Here is an 18305-nt window from a genome sequence, read left to right on the forward strand (position 1 = left end):
TAGTCACAGTGTTCTGCCCCACCATGAACCTGGCACGCTACCTGCACCTGGTGTCCCAGGCCAGCTGCCCCATCACATCTTCACCAGGTGGAATGGCATCTCCTCCAAGTCGGACTCAGCGGTACTTCTCCAAGGCCCTGACCCTCCCAAGGTCCCCCTCCTCCTCCTAAAGTCCCCCTCCTCACCCCCACCTTCTTGGAGTCCAGAACTTTTGGGATCTTTTCCATCTGTGCCTGGCAGCCTTCCTTACCCAGAGGGAAGTCGGTCATGTCAGAACATAACCACCACTTCATGCCTCCTCCCTGTGAACCTTGGGCAGTGTGACTTAAGTGACAAACATTTATTTCTCAACACTTCTGGAGTTTGGGAAGCACAATATCAAGATGCCCGTAGATACAGTATTTGATGAGAGCCTGCTTCCTGGTTCATAAATGGCTGTCTTCTCTCCATGTCCTCATGTGGTAGAAGGGGCTAAAGAGTTCCCTGGAATCTCTTTTATAAGGTCAGTAATCTCATTCACAAGGGACTCATACCATCACCTTGGGGGGTAGGATTGCATCATATAAATTTGGAGAAGGGAATTCAAATATCTAGTCCATAGTAGGGAGATCCCAAGCCTTGCCAGTATGGTATTTTAAATAGATAGATGATATATAGATAGATAGATAGAATATTTAATGTTTATTTATTCATTTTTAAAAGAGAGGGAGCGGGGGGAGGGACAGAGAGAGAGGAAGAAAGAATCCCAAGCAGGCTCCGCACAGTCAGCACAGAGCCCGATGTAGGTCTCAAACCCACCCACTATGAGATCATGACCTGAGCCAAAATCAAGATTCAGACACTTAACAGACTGAGCCATCCAGGCATCCCTATTCATTTATTTTTACATTAGTACAGACAGAGATACTTTCTAGAAAATGATCGATCGTATAGACTTGCTCAAAGAAAAACGTACCCCATTATATGGTTTCAGTGAGGTTGCATGAGAAAAAATTCACATCTGTACTGATTCTTAAAACGTACTTTTCACCACCCTGTATCTTTGGGTTCAAAGTATAGATTATTGGGGTGCCTGGCTGGTTCAGTCAGTAGAGCATGCAATTCTTGATCTCAGGGTTGTACGTCTGAGTTCCACATTGAGTGTAGAGATTACTTAGAAATAAAATCTTTTTTGAGGTGCTTGGGAGGCTCAGTCTGTTTAGAAAAAGTGAAGACCCATATGATCATAATCTACAATAAGTTGTCCAGCACCATAAGGTCTCAGGCCACGTTGTTTTGGTATCTGGGGCTTGCTTCCAGTTACAGATACAAGACAAGGCACAGGGAGAGGTCAGTCAAATACACATCTGGAATCCAGACACTCCAGCTGTGTAAAATCACACAGTTGTCTAGCATCAGCATTAAGTCCCAAAATGAGATACCAATGAGGTTGTTAGCATGGAGAATTTTTTTCCTGATGAGCTGCGAGCTCTGCCTGGGCTTGCTTCAATGCGTCTAACACCAAATAGGTTTCAGACCAACTGTGACTGAATTTTGACAGCTTCCTTGTATATTCCATTTGATGAATCCTGCCCTAAGGGCTTCAAACAGTGAAATCACGGTCATACAGGTTTCTAAACAAGTCTGCAGACCTGACCGTGGGTCAAAGGCATCTGCTGCCATTATTTTGTGGCATCCTGCATCTTTGGAGAGATTTGTAGTTGTATTTGAATAAGAAAATAGCAGTGAAGTGGTAACCGGTGAAAAGGTTGGTGTGATGGACCAGGAGACACTGGTGTCAGGGAGACACTAGTTATTGAGAAGTATTTTGATACATGGTCATTTCATTAGAGAACTTTTTTTTTTTCTTTTAAGAACTGGGGCAGCTGAGTTATATAGTATGCTTCTTTTTTCTTAAGTTTTTTTTTAATACTTATTTTTGAGAGAGGGAGATAGAGATCAAATGCAAGTGTGGAAGGGGCAGAGAAAGAGAGGGACAGAGAATGCGAAGCGGGCTCTGCGCTGACAGCGGAGAGCCTGATGCGGGGCTTGAACTCATCATGGACCATGAGATCATGACCTGAGCCAAAGTCAGACGCTTAACCAACTGAACCACCCCGGTGCCCCTGTATAATATGCTTCTGATGAGCCACGCCCAGCTCTGAGCACATTGCATGTATGAGCTCACTGAGTCACTGAGTAAAGGGCGCTTTACTACGGTGCACGGTGGCCACTGCACCTGTGGACGGGAACAGGGCCACCCAGTTCCTGCTAATGGACCAGTAATCTGTGACTATTACTGCCACTGCCCTCGTGGGTCACTGCTGAATACAACTGTGGGACACTCCCACAAATGGCATTGCTGGGTAAGGGTATCGTGTGTCTTTTTTTTTTTTTTCCGGAAATGGAATGATTTTTAAAAATCATTTATTAAAAAATACTTTTTAGTGGACACACAGTTACGCCATTTTCAGGTATACAGCATAGTGATGTGACAACTCTGTACTTTATGCTGTGCTCACAAATGTAGCTGCCATCCTTCACTATACGATGCTCTTACAATATCAATGACTGTATGTGCTGTACCTTTCATCCTCTTGACTTATTCATTCCATAACTGGAAGCCTGTACCTCCACTTCTCTTCAGCTATTTTCCCAATGCCCTCACCCCGTCTTCCCTCTGGCACCCAATAGTTCGTCCTCTGTAGTTATAGATTCGATTCTGCTATCACAGGCCATTTTCAAACAAAAAAAGTTTTTCACAGTTTATTTATTTATTTTGAGAGGGTTGCAGAGAGAGAGAGAGGGAGAGAGAATCTCAAGCAGGCTCTGCACTGTCAGCACAGATCCCAATACTGGGCTCAATCTCACAAACCATGAGATCATGACCAGAGCCCAAATCAAGAGTCAGATGCTTAACCGACTGAGGAACCCAGATGCCCCAGGGATTTTTTTAAAAAGGTGTATTTATTTATTTATTTATTGAGAGAGAGAGAGAGAGAGAGAGAGAGAGAGAGAGAAAAATGTGAGTGGGGGAGGGGCAGAGAGAGAGGGAGAGAGAGTATCTCAAGCAGGCTCCACGCTGTCAGTGCAGAGCAGAACCCAACTTTGGGCTCGATCTCAGGAATGGTGAGATCTCAGGAAAAGTGAGATCATGACCTGAGCCAAAACCAAGAGTGGGATGCTTAACTGACTGAGCCACCCAAGTGATCCTGAGTCAGGGATTTTTAAAGACCATTAGAAGAAGGTCTGGGGAAAGGGGAGAGGAGTCACATGACTCCTCAGCCAAAGAAAGTTGGTAAATATGGGAGGGTCAATCTCATTTTGTTGTGCTCAAAGAGAGAGTCAGTGGTTCTGGGTTCTGGCTGGCTTTTTTTTTTTTTTTTTTAATGTTTATTTATTTTTGAGAGAGTGCAAGTGGGGGAGGGGCAGAGAGAGAAGGAGACAATCCGAAGCAGGCTCCAGGCTCTGAGCTGTCAGCACAGAGCCTGATGAGGGGCTGGAACTCATGAACCACAATATCATGACCTGAGCCAAAGTCGGACACTTAACCCACTGAGCCACCTACCCTGGCTGGTTTCTTTATGAAAACTTGATCTCCTGCAAAACAACAGAATTCACAGTTGGCTATCATGGCATCGAGCATGAATATTATCTTACCGAAACAAGGTGGCAGAGAAGCAGATTTGGGGGAAAGATTTGAGCTGCACTACCTGCCTTGTTAACTCTTGGTTAACCCTTGGTGAATGGGTGGCTCAGTCGGTTAAGCGTCTGACTTCGGCTCAGGTCATGATCTCATGGTTCGTGGGTTCAAGCCCCAGGTCAGGCTCTGTGCTGACAGCCCAGAGCCTGGAGCCTGCTTCAGATTCTGTGTCTCCCTCTCTCTCTGACCCTCCCCCATTCATGCTCTGTCTCAAAAATAAATAAACATTAAACAAAAAATTTAAAAAAAAATCACTGAAAGCCAACACCCTGTTTTGTAGTCAAGGGCTTCTCGTCACCAACCACGTGCCTGAACACAAAACTTCTGGGAAATTGCATTTATGTCACAGAAACAGACCTTGTCAAAGTACACAACACTTTCAAGTTTCTTACAGTTCCATTTGCCAATATTTGTTTTCCAGTGAGTGAGTAGTTTTCTTATGAGAGAGCCAGGATCCAGTCTCCCAGGCACCCCCTGTCCCCCTGCAGGAGGCCACGTGGCTCATGCGGCTGCAGTTCTTAGATGTGACAGTAGATGTCACTGCCAACCAATAAATGGGGTCCTTAACCTAGGGCTCTGAGCCCCTTTCCCTGGGCCTTGGTGCCCCTCCTTGGTCCACCCTGTGTCATTTCCAGCCTGGGTCCAGGCTCCCATGTTACATCTGTCCTGCCCTGGGGGCCCCGGGGGTTGTCTTCCCCCTCAGATCCTGTTCTGATGGCCTCCCTTTCAGAGATCCTTCATACTTGTTTGCTTTCCTGGGCCTTTTCCATCTTTCCCCAGGGGGTTGGGGGTGGAGGCAGCCTGTGCCTTCTAGATCCAAACCAGCTACTTTGTTGTTCAAACAATTGGATGGTTTCTCTTTCAACAGACACTGCAATAAAGTATAAGAAGTAAACGAACAATAAAGTTAATGAAGTTAAACAGTCACTGTGAGTTCAGTGTAGGTGACAGCTATGTCCGGGAGGGAGGCCACAACCGAACTAGCCATGCTGGGCACCATCATAGGACGGAGGGGTAGCAGGATCCCCAGGTTGCCTGCCAGGAGGAGAGACAGAAGACACTCCTGGAGGTGACCTTAAATCCCAAATTGGTCTCGGCAGAGGGAAGGGCCTGAGCTAATGCTGGAAGCAGGAAGGTTGAGTGTGTTTGACTTTCCAGCAGCCGGGTGTGGCCAAGGGCATATGCTGGGAGACCAAGGTCAACGTGGCAAGATGAGCACAGGCTCTTGAGCCACGCTGAGGACTGGGCGTTAGTTCCCAGGAACTGTAATTGCCTGGGTACATAACCAGCTGGGGGGGAGGGTGGGGGCATGGCCTGACCGATGGATGGTGGAGTGGGGTAGAGAGAGCTGGGTGGAGGACAGGATGAAGGGGGAATCTATCAATGGCAGAGACTTCTTCTGCCAGAGGCCTGCAAGTTTTTGAGGGAGGTGGGAATGGCTAGGTACCAGGGTCCTCAAGGCCACTGCCCCCACCCTGCCTGCAAATACCAGACAGCAGCCCCCTGATGCCATCTCACTTGTAGGCCCATGCCCGCATGAATGAGTGCCCGAGCTGGCATGACGACTGTGTCCAGGACACCCCCTGGGCATGCCTGTGTGGACCCAGGTGAGAGGGGTGATGAGGGAGTGTGACAGGTGTGGGCAAGGCCAAGGTGCTGGAGGGTGGGGCTGCAGACTGAGCCCACCCTCCACTCACCTGACTCGTGCTGGTTCTGCTCATTTGTAGGCAAGTGCCCAGGGAGAAGCTGGGTAGGAACAGGGACAGACAAATTCCCGAGAGGCAGGGCTTTCGTCTCAAGTTCCCAGGTGACGCTGGTTGACTTTATGGTGCTGAAGGAGCTGCTGGTGGGCATGAGCTCAGACCAGCCAGGCAGCCTCCCTCCGCTGACCCTGCCTAGAGGGCCAGGGGGGCCAAAATCTCTGTTTGACAGATGGTGGGATCCTTCCCTGGCTTTCCTCAGGTCCTGTGGCTGCCCTTGGGGTCAGTGGCATGGCTATCCCTGTCTCCTGTATTGGAGTCTAGAATCAAAGCCTCAGCACTGACCTGTCCGTGAGCCCTATGACCCATGTGGGGCTTGGCTGTGTTGGAAGAGTGGTCATGGCTGGTGGCATAGCAGGAGTTAATGGAGGCTTTCCTGGGTACAGGGTTGTGCCAGGGCCACAGCCCCATCCTGAAGATCCGGGGGGCAGGTGGTCAATCCCTCCCGGGGCCCCACCAGAGTTACATCATAGGTCCGCTTAGAAGGCTGGGAGATATAAGAAAGACTCCTCTCTGGTCACCTATCCTTGGCCTTTTGGTTTGTCTGAGCCTCTCTGTTGGATGAGTGAATGAATGAGCAAATGAGTAATGAATGAGTGAATGAGAGTCCCTTGCTGCCCTCCTCCCTATCTCTGTCTCCCCACCTTGCTTCCAGGTTACTGTCTATTCCTCCCTTCTCTTGCTCCTCCCCTTCACCGTAGGGCTGTGACCCCTATCCAATATGGTAAACCCAGTTGGGGTTTTCTGTGCAGGGTTGGGTTACAGGTCCCAGAGTGTTGGACCCAGGGCTCCCTGATGGCTCTGGACATGCCAAGTCTGAGCCCAGCCTCCCATCTACAGACTTGCTGGATGGCTGCTGGCTTTGCTGGGCCTGCCTGGCTTCAATCCCTTCTGCCTGGGCTCCAGGATGGCTGGCTCTGGACAGCCTGGCTCCTGGAGGCTGCCCAGCCCTTGTCCTCCTCCACTGGGGAAGAATCTGAGCCAGCTGTGTTCCTTCTGCAGACAGTCGCTTTCCCGGCCTCTTCTTAGGAATGGCAATGCACTTCAGCAGGGGTCAGCCTTGGGCCTGTTCCCAGTCCTTCCTTCCCAGGAACTCCTGTCACAGCCCTAGGACCCTGCCTGATCCAATCAGAGTGGTCAAGGGATACAGGGTCTTCACTGGCTGGGCTGGGCCATGAACTATCCTTGAAACTAAGGGTGGGGTCAGCTCTGCCCGAGCCACATGTCCTGTGAGTATGTGTGTTTGTAAGGGATGCAATGTGTCCCTAAAAGTCTTGCCTGGCAGACTTCAGTTCCTATGAAAACAGTGGGGAAGGCATTAGAGTTCCCTTGCATGGTCAGTGGCTCTGACCTCCTCAGGTCCCAGAATGGGGCTGGGGGCAGCTTCCTGGGAGACCATGGCTCAGTTCCCAGGGGGCTACTCTGGCTTGCTACCTGCTCCGTGAGTCACCCCACCGGCCAGGGCCAGTGTGGATGCCAGGCCCCAGCTCCTAACCCACCCATGGCTGTTGTCTGGGTTCATGGAGGCCCTGCCCCACAACCTCACCCTCAGTGTCTCAAGACTTGGGTTCTGACAGAAGAGAAGTGCACGGGACAGTCCAAGAGGAAGGCTGAGAGGCAAATGGACAAGGTTGGGGAGTGTGTGGAGAGGGAGCACTGCAGGGCTGAGGGTGCTTGGGAGCATGGGATCAGATTTGGACTTGAGAAATCCCCTCTGGTGCTGTGTGGACCAGGACAGAGGGCCCTGGGATGGAAGTAAAAGGGCTGGTTGAGGAAGCTGGTGAGGCCGGAGGGAACAGGTGTGGGTAAGGAGAGGGAAGACTCCAGGGGGCTGGTCTGAGCCCCAGGGGGTGCGGGGCACCAGAGAAGGACAGTCAAGAGAGAGAGATGTCTTTACAATGTCAGGATTTCAGGACAGTTACTCAGACTGGAGAGAGGAGAGGCTTGGGCTGGGGACATGTGAGTATGAGCATGAGTGTGTGTGTGTGTGTGTGTGAGAGAGAGAGAGAGAGAGAGAGAGAGAGAAAGAGAGAGAGAGAGAGAGAGAGGAGAGAGAGAGAGACTCTGTGTGTGGGACTCTGTGTGTGAGTTTGTGTGAGTCTGTGTGTGAGGCACAGGTGCAGTGGGAGGAAAAACATAAAAGGCCTTAAAGACCAATAGTGCGCCTCTGCCAGGGAGACTCCTACTTCGACAGAAAGGTTGTGAAAGCCTCCCCGGCTGCCAGGAAGCAGAGATCAGGGAGTGGCCCAGCCAGAGGGAAGAGGCAGGACCTGGGGGTGTCCAGGGGCTTGTAACACCCAGTGAAGCAGGAGGAGGGCCAGGCTGGGGACCCTGCTTTGAAAAACCAGCGACAAATATTCAACAGCCCACCCTGCCTCCACTCAACCGACAGCCCAGGAGGTGGGGAGGCTTGCCAGGGCGCCCAGCTAGTAGTTCAGAGGAAGTAGGCTTGGGGGAGGGGAACAGACGTCTTTGGGTCCCATTTTGAAGGGGCCAAGCAAACCTCCCCAGAAGCAGGCTAAAGTGTTGAGCAGGGGAGGACACTGGGCGGGGCAGGCATGCCGCTGGAGCTGTTTCTGGACCTGTACTCGCCCCCCTGCCGTGCCATTTACATTTTCGCCAAGAAGAATGGCATTCCCTTTGAGTTTCGGCCTGTGGAGCTGGGACGAGGTGAGTCTTGGCTAGGCTGGGCCACATGGGGGGTGGCATCCAGGAGCCAGATCTTGCTGAGCCACCCATCCTCTGCATCCCCCAGGGGAGCACCTGAAGCCTGAATTCTTAAAGGTGAACCCCCTGGGGAAGGTGCCTGCCCTGAGGGATGGAGACTTCCTGTTGGCGGAGAGGTAATGGGGTCCTGGCGCCTGTGGAGGCTTCGAGGTTGGGGGAGGCGGAGAGAGGACGGCAGAAAGCTGATGGTCCCACACTTGGAGATCTTTCCAGACTGCTGTGGTCCCCTCTTCCTCCTTTTAGCTCACCCAGCTTGGGGGCAAGGGGCTGGACTAGGAGCTGCTCTGGGGCTAAAGATGGTTGGTAGCTTCAGCATGGAGGGCTGGGCAAAGGTCACTCTGTTAGGCCTGGACAACCTGGACTCTGCTGGGGAAGATCCAAGCTTGAGGTTAGCCCTCCCCAGATGTCCCGAAACTGGCCTTCAAGTCACAGGAGCCAGGAGCTAGGCAGCCCCAGATTTGCATTGGGCTCTGAATCCCAGTTCCCCATATCCTCGATCTCGGCCACAGAGGGGTCACAGAACTTCGTGTCCCATGTTTCTCCCCTGTAGAATGGAGTAGTAATGTAACCCCTCCCAGGACCTGCCTGAGAATGGAAACTGGGCACCACCTTTTTCTATAAAATGTTTTCTAGTTGCCATTACATTTTTATTATTTGACTTAGAAATTGTGTGCCAGGAGCCCAGGGAGGATCAAGAAAGGGGTTCTCCTCGATCCCCTCCCCTGGACCCTGGCTGCTAGGGAGCACTGGCCTGGGAGGGAACTTGGAGATCCCTTGGTCAGGATGTCCATGGCAGGTCTGCCTCCCTCCTGCTCAGTAGGACCCGGATGCCAGAGAGGTGGGTCTGGAGGCAGAGGGCTGGCTGGGTTAGTAGTGAGGGGAGGGGAGGTGGAAATATGGGTCCATGGGGAGCGCGTGAGGAATGGAGCAGTTTGGTGGAGAAAAGATGGCCCGTGGTGGGGATGTGGGAGTGGGGTTGGCCTCCCCCGGAGGTGGCGTTGGACAAAAATCCAGTCAAATCACCCTGTTTGTGAGAGATGAAGCTGCCTAGCCCTGAGGGGTGGCGGACTCTCTGACACCCCCTGTTTGCAGTGTGGCCATCCTTTTATACTTGAGCCGCAAGTACCAGACGGCGCCATACTGGTATCCACCTGACCTGCAGGCCCGCGCCCGAGTCGACGAGTACCTGGCGTGGCAGCACACGGCCATCCAGCTGCCTGCCACCAATGTCTACCTGTGTAAGGTGAGCCTCCCCGCCCTATTATGCAGGCTTGGGCAGCAGTCAGAACCCCCAGTGCTGGAAAGGACCCACGGGCACATATATAGCCCTCTATCCACTGTCCCGGGTAGACATCTGTAATTGATCACGGCATTCTTTCCCCTGAGTCTAAATGAATCCTCAGAATCCTTCTGAATACAGTGCCCCAGGGGGTATCACTAATGGATGGTGGCCAGGGAGGGGTGGAGAGGTGGTTGTGGATGTTTGGAGGAACCCAGGATAAGCTGCTTCCATTCCCCCTGGCCCAGTCCCTCCTGCCCCACTTCTCGGGGCAGCCTGTGGACACTGTGTGCCTAGACCGGCTGTTGGGGAAGCTGAAACCAGCCCTGCAGCACCTGGATCAGGAGGTCCTGGCGGCCAAACCCTTCCTGGCCACCGAGCAGGTCTCCCTAGCGGATCTGATGGCATTCACGGAGCTGATGCAGGTAAGCTTCTCCTGCCTGTTTGCCCTCTGGGGGCACTCTGGGCACAGGGCTGAGTCCCCTGCTCTGGCTACCCTGTCTCCCCAGCCCACTGCTGTTGGCTGCGACCTCTTCAGAGACTGGCCCCGGCTGGGAGCCTGGCGAGCCCGAGTAGAGGCTGCCCTGGGCCCTGAGCTTGTCCAAGATGCGCACAAGCTTGTGCTACAGCCGCGGGACCCCAGAGACGCCCAGCAGGACCCCCGGCTGGCACAGGAGCTGGTGCATCGGCTGCAGGAGCGGCTCAGTTGAGAGGGATGTGGCCCAGCCCATTCCCCTGCACTCTCCCACCCACAATAAACATGCTGTGTGACGTCTACTTGTCTCCAGCTTCCTCTGCCTTACCAAGTGGGGTCTCCCCACTTCTGAGCAGAATCTGGAGGGACAAGCGATCTCCCGAGATGATGCAGCCTAGAGGCAGCAGCACTCAGGCCTCTCGTGGGCTTCTAGTTACCTTCCTGAGTTGCCAGCTGCTGAACTCCACTGGCCACTGCCAGTCCCAAGCCAGACCAGAAGTTTCTGGGGTTCTCTCCATGGCACAGCTTCGCTGGCTGACCCTAGATACTCCTGTGGCATTGTCCCCGGTGCCCTGACTGCTCTCTAGGATCCTGTTTGTCTTTCTCTCAACACTTTTCTAACCATAGTTCAGGCTAGACTGACCTATGCATACCCCCAATCCTTGCTTCTGAAACCCTCCATGGTTACTTCCTATTGCCCCATCCTCGTTCTGGACCCAGCAGAGGCCCTTGGGTTACATTCTACAATAAAGTTCTGGCCCTCACAATTCCCGCGTGTAAGTCCTTCTCCGACATGGGCCACGGGCACACACGTGTGCCAAGAGGGAGGGGGAAGGGCAGGGTTGCAGGCAGCCCCCACCTCCTGCCCCTGAGCCAGGGTCCTCTCCCTTGTCTACTCCTGAGTCTCCCGAGAATTCTTGCTGCTGTGAGAATTCCGGGCTTCCTGGCCTCATGACAACACCAAGTGAAACAAGAAGTTCCAGAACGCGGGGTCCTAGGCCTGGGTTGGAGAGGGCCGACGGGCACAGAGCCAGGCCCAGGGGCTCAGGCCGCATATAGGCTCAGGTTCAGAGCCTGCTGGCTGTGGCTGGTGGGGGTGCCCGACACGTGTCTCAGCATGGGCCTGGAGCTCTATCTGGACCTGCTGTCAGCATCCTGCCGCGCTGTCTACATCTTCGCTAGGAAGAACAACATCCCCTTTGACTTCCAGTTTGTGGATCTGCTAAAAGGTAGGCATCCCACGCTGCCCGGCATAGGTCTGGCCTTGGCAGGGAGGCAGGACGCAAGGTCAGAGCGCCTCTGAGAAGCGGAGACACAGAGGCGACTCCCCACCTTAAAGTCCAGACTTTCCAAGGGAATCGTAGGCTGTCCGGCCCTGTGACTAATTCTGCCCTGCTATGATGAACAGGCTCTTTTTTTTTTTTTTTTTAAGTTTATTTATTTATTTTGAGAGAGACAGAGACAGTGTGAGTGGGGGAGGGGAAGAGAGAGAGTGAGAGAGAGAATCCCAAGCAGGCTCTACACTGCCAGCGTGGAGCCCAATGTGGGGCTTGGACCCACAAAACTGTGAGATCATGACCTGAGCTGAAACCCAAGAGCTGGATGCTTAACTGACTGAGCCACCCAGGAGCCCTATGAACAGGCTCTTATAAGATAAAGTGGAAGGAAGAAGTGCCAGGCATCCCCTGGTCTCCCATCTAGAGCCCTCGGCTTTTCCTTGCAGTATCTTTTTAGCTGCAGCACCTCGGATGAGCTGGCAAAGGTCGCAGAGGTGTGTGGTCATCCAAATCTGAGTCAAGACTACCTCTTCAGGCCACACTCATTCTCCCTCCACGTTCACACCTGCTCAGGGTGACACAGGCCCGGGGTGAGGTGCAGAGCACTGGTCTCCAACATTACCCCAAGCATGGAGGAGGTTCTTAAAAGCTCACGTTGCAGAGGCAGAAGGCTCTAGAACACAGAGGAGGAGGCCAGGTCTTCTGAAATGAGGTGTGAATCCAGCCCCAGAAATGTTTTCTGACCGAGGCAGCTGGTTGAGGAAGAGTTAAAACTCCCAATAGACCAGGGTGCCTGGCTGGCTCAGTTGCTAGAATTTGTGGACTCTTGATCTCTGGGGCTGGTCATGAGTTCAAGCCCTCGTGCAGTGGAGAGCTTACTTAACAACAAAACAAAACAAAACCCACCACAACATAACAAGTCTTCTGATAGATTGGTTGTATATGAGAGGCTCCCTTTTGGATTCCAGCTGTGTGCTGGGGCTGGGGCTGAAGGAGTGGGGGTGGGATCCAGGCTTCTAGGGCTGCTGCTGATTCACAGGCTATGGCTTCAGGCCGAGTTGGGAGTGGGGGCTGGAGGTCTCCAACTTCTGTAAGCCAACGGGTTGTCCTGGTCACTGAGCCTGGGATGGGGGCAGGAGTCTTGATCCTAATCCCGATTCTGCCACTGACTTGCCCTTTGACCTGAAGTGAGCCATGGATGGTGTTCCTCTGGGCTTGTTTCTCCTTCTAGAGAAAAGGGGGAGAAAGGCATCTGCCTCTGGGAGACCCGGGCCTCTCTTTCCTAGAGTTCCAGCACCCTCAGACCTTTCCTACCCCTCTCAGGTCACCACCACAGCAAGGAATACATAAAGATCAACCCCCTGAAGAAGGTACCCAGCCTCAAAGATGGAAAATTTGTCTTATCTGAAAGGTAAGTCTTCCTTGCCCACCCCTGCTCCCATCTGTCTCTGCTTCTTCTGGGACATTCAGATTGAGCCGACCTGCTAGTACTTACTTTTTATTTACCGTGAAAAATTTTATACGTACACCAAAGTAGAATGAATACTAACTAATGAGGGATATGAAGACCTCCACAGGATACCCATCACACAATTCCAACAGTGGTCCACGTGGGGAGCCCATTTTGCATCACCTGTAACCAACCCACTCTATTCCCCTCTATTCCCCTACCTGCCAGATAAAAGATGAGGGCTCATAAAAAAAAAAAAAAAAAAAGCATCACCACAATACTTTGGTGACACCTTATAAAAAATTAACAATAATCCCTGGGGACGCCTGGGTGGCTCAGTCATTGAGCATCTGACTCTTGATTTCTGCTCAGATCCCTGGGTTGTGGGATCGAGCCCTGTGTCCGGCTCTGTGCTGAGTCTGGATCCTGCTTGGGATTCTCTCTCTCTCTCTCTCTCTCTCTGCCCCTCCCCTGCTCACACTCTCTTTCTCTTTCAAAAAAAATAATTAATTAATTTAAAAAAACAGCAACAGTAATCCCTGGATTTCAACCAATACCCTGTTCTATTCAAAAGTCACTGATTATCCCCAAAATATTTTCTTTGTGGCTTGTGCATTTGAATCCAGCTCCAAATAAACTACAAGTATGGCAGCTTGTGGTCTGCCTATAGTTCCCTCCATGCCCCACCTTTTGCCTTTGCATTTTTAATATACTTTTTAAAAAATGTTTATTTATTTTTGAGAGAGAGAGAGAGCACAAGTAGGGGAGGGGTAGAGAGAGAGCGCAACAGAGGACCCCAAGCAGGCTCCATGCTGACAGCTGATAACCGAGAGCCCAGTGTGGGGCTCAAACCCACAAACCGTGAGAGCATGACCCGAGCCAAAGGCAGATGCTTAACCGACGGAGCCACACAGGTGCCCCTGCCTTTACATTTTCGTTATGGTTGAAGAAACAGAATCCTTTGTCCTGAGGAGTTTCCCACAGTCTAAGTTTTGCTGATCGTGTTCTCATGGTGTCATGTTAACATGGTTTTTCTGTCCCTTCATTTCCTGTAAATTGGTCATTGAAAGTAGAGGTTTGGTGAGATTCAGGGGTTTATTGTTTCTCAGACAGCTTCAGAGGCGGTCTCATAATTGTCAAATGTATCTTCCTGGTGGACCATAGAACTTGGGTGACCCCAGTGCTGGATGATTTTCCTAGGGCTGTTGTAAAAAATTACCACTGACTAAATGACTTAGAACAACAGAAATGTATTGCATTCCTAGAGGCTAGACGTCAAAACCCCTGTGAAGGAGCTGGAAAAGCTTCTCTCCCGGGTTCTGGTAGCCTCAGGCTATGTGTCTTTGGCCAGTTCGTTGTTATCTTTGAGCCTCAGTTTCCTCAAATGTAAGCATACTGGGACCCACCTTATAGGGTTATTGTGAGATCAACTGAGATAATTCAGGATTTAGGATTTCCCTTCTTGATGTTTCCCGCCTTCTTAGACAGTTGTACCTCTGGGGCCTCCCTCTCAGGCTGCTCCTTCCCTTCTCCCCCCTCCCACCTCTGTTCCCTTCTTACCTGCTGACTCTGTGGTGGGCTGCGGGGGCACGGCAGGGCAGGCTCCTGCTTCTTGGACTTTGGTGTCATATCAGACTCTGACTCAGGACTCTCTGGGACCCCAGATGTTCTAGACACCTCAAACATATGTGTCCATTCTGAGTTCCTCCCTTCCTGCCCTCCACCAGCCAAGAGCAAGACAATTCCCTCTAAATTGTGCCTCTAGTCTGTACCCTCCCTGTACCCCTGTGGCCCCTGTCCTCCTCAGAACCCCTCCACCCAAGTACCAGATCTTGTTTCTTTTTTTGTTAAGTTTGTTTTGAGAGAGAGAGAGAGAGAGAGAGAACACAGGAGGGGCAGAGAGAGAGGGAGAGGGAATCCCAAGCAGGATCTGCACTGTCAGCACAGAGCCCGACCCAAGGCTTGAACCCACAAACTGTGAGATCATGACCTGAGCCGAAATCAAGAGTCAGATGCTCAACTGACTGAGCCACCCAGGCACCCCTCTTTTTTTTTTAAATTGAGATACAATTGCCATACAACATTATATTAGTTTCAGGTGTACAACATAATGATTCAGTTTATGTATATATTGTGAACTGATGATCACCATGGTAAGTTCTAGATGACGTCTGTCATCGCATATAGTTGTAGATTTTTTTCCCTTATGATAAGAACTTTTAACACCTACTCTCTTAGCAACTGTATTTTTTTATTTTTTATTTTCTTTTAATTTTTTAAAATTTTATTGATTTTTGAGAGAGAGAGAGAGAGAGAGAGCGGAGGAGGTGCAGAGAGAGAGGGAGACACAGAATCTGAAACAGGCTCCAGGCTCTGAGCTGTCAGCACAGAGCCTGACATGGGGCTCGAACTCACAGACCATGAGATCATGACCTGAGCTGAAGTCTGACACTTAACTGACTGAGCCACCCAGACGCCCCCCCCCCTTTTAAAAAATATATATTTTAATGTTTATTTTTGAGAGATAGCACAAGCAAGAGAGGGACAGGGAGGGGGGTGTACAGAGGTTCTGAAGTGGACTTTGCACTGTCAGCTGGGATCCTGGGGGCTTGAACTCACGAACTGTGCGATCATGACCTGGGCTGAAGTCAGATACTCAACCAACTGAGGCACCCATGCACCCCTCTTTTATTTATTTATTTATTTATTTATTTATTTATATTTAAATGTTTATTTATTTTTTGAGAGACAAAGAGAGACAGAGTGTAGCTACCTCTTACCCCTGAACTCCCATACATGTTGTTTTCCGTCTAGACTGCCCTTCCTCATGCCATCCATCAGATCCCATTCACCCTGCTGGTGTCCCTTTGGGCACTCGCTGACTAGCGGACTGACTGCCTTTCCTGGCACCCTTTGGGCTCATCCTCCCCCCAGAAGAATGTCAGTGCCTAGCACCTGCCTGTGGCTGGAAGCCCCACACTGAGCCCCAGCCACGCTGGGGTGGTGGGTGTAACAATGTTGAGGAAGGCAAGAGCAGTGCCCCCCGACTTTTCCTTTGTGCAGCGTGGCCATCCTTTTCTACCTGTGCCGCAAGTACAGCACACCCTCACACTGGTACCCACCAGACCTGCACACACGTGCCCGCGTGGATGAGTTCATGGCCTGGCAGCACACTGCCATTCAGATGCCCATGAGCAGGATCCTCTGGATCAAGGTGAGTGGGGTCAAGGCTGGGCTGACCACCAGTGAGTTCAAGCAAGTCTCCCTCCCTTCCTGAGCATCATTTCCTCAGCTCCCTCTCCTGCCTGCCTTACAGAGCTGATGGGAGTGTGGAATGAATGATTGGGTATGAAAAAGCCTTATAAAGACAAGGGGAAGGGTACCCAGGAGGGGCTGATATTACTCAAGACTGGATAAGATTCAAGAAATTTCATTCTGAACTAGAAAACATCACAGTCAAAGGGCCCAGAGAGACCACCAAATTTGAAGATGATGACTAGCCAATGTATGTATATGTACCCTTACTTCTTATCTCATGCCTGTGACAGACATCACTAATCAATCACAGGATTCCATCCTGCTAGGATCTCAAAATCCTTCTGGACAATGGCCCCAGGTAACTTCTACCAACCAGAACTGCTAAAAGAGGTGAACTTGCTTTACATCCTTGGTTCTGTCCAACACCTCTCTAGCAGACAAGGATGCTGAAGATTGGAGGGTCAGATGGGACTAGGGTGCAACCTCCTCTTCCCTCCTCTCCCCCACCCCGGCCAGATGCTGATCCCAATGATCACTGGTGAGGAGGTTCCAGATGAGAAGGTGGAGCAGATGGTGGCAGAGGTGAAGAACAGCATGCAGCTCTTTGAGGAGAAGTTTCTGCAGGACAAGATGTTCATTGCCGGGGACCACATCTCACTGGCTGACGTGGTGGCCCTGGTGGAGATGATGCAGGTGTGCAGTGGGGTAGGGACACAGCCTGGGCAGAGGTAGGACTCCTCTGTGACCACTGGGGCCACAGTGTGAGGATAGGCTGCTGGAGGGAGAGGGATTCTGGGAGCCAGGTGCCTAGACCTGACCCAGGGGTAACTGGAAGCACAGGAGATTTTGAACCAAGGAGGGTCACGATGCTTCACAATGCTTTTTCAGCGTGGGCAGGAGCTGGAAGGCAGGCCTGGGACAGGGAGAAGAACACAACATTTCTCAGTTAGTCAGCCAGGATCCTGGATGCCTCCGCCTCCTGCCGGACCCTCCAGGAAGTGTCCAGAGGCCTCCAAAGAGTCCTTCTGGATGAATGCCTCTTTTCTAGAGCACCAGACATCTAGCTATACAAGGAAGCTCCCTGGTTCTGGGTCGGAGGGGCATCCATAGTGCTTTTGGGGGTCCACCTGGGTGTGGGACAGTTATGTGGTTTCTACATGCAGGGGAGGGTGGCTAGTTCTGCCCTAGCTGGTATGCAGGGTGGCCAATTGAGACCCCGGCCAATGTCTTGAGAGGCCAACGCAATTTCTGGCCAGTATTCAAAATGTCCGCTTTAGTCCATGGTCAGTGTGCAGGGCAGATCAGCACCAGAGAAAACCATTTCAGTTTTTCTGTCTCAGGTGGTGTAGTCCCCTACATTTCAAACCCTACCCCTTACATTTCACCCACCCCACCCCATTTTGGAGCCCCCAGGCTTTTTGCGTGCATGTTTCTTAGACTACCTGCTGGGTCTCCCATTCCAGGCCCTGCGCCTGATCACAGAGGAAGGTTCAATGTGGAGGAAATTCAATGTGTGAATTCTTCCCACTCTCATCTGAGAATAAGGGATTTCCCTGGTAGAAGGCAGGGCCCATGGGAGGTTTCACACTAAAAAGTAGGAGTCATCTGGGCCAGCAGTCACCTCAGAAAGGGGTTCAGGAACCTTGGAGCAAGACCAGTGGAGAACCTGGAGATTCTGACCTTCCAGCCCCCACCCCACATCTATCACATAGCGTATGACCCCTTGCTCAGGCCTGGGAGTGGGATGGGTCACAGACTCACTCTTTGCAGCGGCAGATAGGGAGACACCCTGAGGCTGTAGGAGGGGACGTAGGTAGGGCTGGTCCCCTGGCTGACCATCTCTTCCTCTTTGTGTATCTACAGCCCATGGGAGGCAACTATAATGTCTTCCTCAGTAGCTCCAAGATTGCTGAGTGGCGCATGAGGGTGGAGCTGGCCATTGGCCCTAGCCTCTTCGGGGAGGCCCATGACCGGCTGATGAGGTTGGCCGAGTGGGACAGTTCAACACTGGATCCAATGGTCAAGGAGAGGATCTGTGAGTTGCTGCAGAAGTTCAAGTAGAAGCAGCCCATCCTGCGGGGCCTGGCTGGCCCAGGCCTTTGAGCTTCTTTCCTTAGGGGAGATGTTGAAAACAATTCCACTTCTTCACCTAATAAAGTACTGTCACAACCACCATGGTTGCTGGGCCTGGGACAGTTGGTGTGAGCACAAGTTCTCGTGTGGGAGAAGGTGGCGGTGATGGGTCCTCCCAGGTTCCAAAAAGAGTTTAAAAGCTAGAGGTTAAATATGATTAAGGGTGCCCTGCTGGCTCAGTTGGTAGAGCATGTGACTCTTGATCTTGTAAGGGTTAAATTGTAGTGTAGGGCTAACCTGTAGCCTTAAGAAATAACAGCTTTG

The 18305-nt window shown here is 51.6% G+C and overlaps 2 protein-coding genes across 3 annotated transcripts; both read left to right on the forward strand.

Annotated features, from left to right (window-relative positions):
• The first annotated feature begins 7571 nt into the window (after positions 1-7571).
• On the forward strand, positions 7572-10953 carry LOC102960578 (glutathione S-transferase theta-1-like). Of its 2 annotated transcripts, XM_007092314.3 has the most exons (5): positions 7578-8112; positions 8198-8285; positions 9262-9412; positions 9697-9873; positions 9958-10948. In XM_007092314.3, the coding sequence occupies exons 1-5, from the start codon at positions 8001-8003 to the stop codon at positions 10156-10158; spliced, it is 729 nt and encodes a 242-aa protein (XP_007092376.1). In that variant the 5' UTR covers positions 7578-8000; the 3' UTR covers positions 10159-10948. The 2 variants fall into 2 exon arrangements, with proteins under 2 accessions (XP_042818398.1, XP_007092376.1); XM_042962464.1 differs by having other exon boundaries at positions 7572-8112; positions 9697-10953.
• A 1-nt stretch (position 10954) lies between these two features.
• LOC102960863 (glutathione S-transferase theta-4-like) lies at positions 10955-18081 on the forward strand. The gene is made up of 5 exons (XM_007092315.3): positions 10955-11152; positions 12524-12611; positions 15714-15864; positions 16425-16601; positions 17772-18081. Exons 1-5 carry the CDS (start codon positions 11041-11043, stop codon positions 17967-17969), a joined length of 726 nt encoding a protein of 241 aa, XP_007092377.1. The 5' UTR covers positions 10955-11040; the 3' UTR covers positions 17970-18081.
• Positions 18082-18305: the final 224 nt, after the last annotated feature.

This window comes from Panthera tigris, chromosome D3, assembly GCF_018350195.1.
Source record: "Panthera tigris isolate Pti1 chromosome D3, P.tigris_Pti1_mat1.1, whole genome shotgun sequence".
NCBI lineage: Eukaryota > Metazoa > Chordata > Mammalia > Carnivora > Felidae > Panthera > Panthera tigris.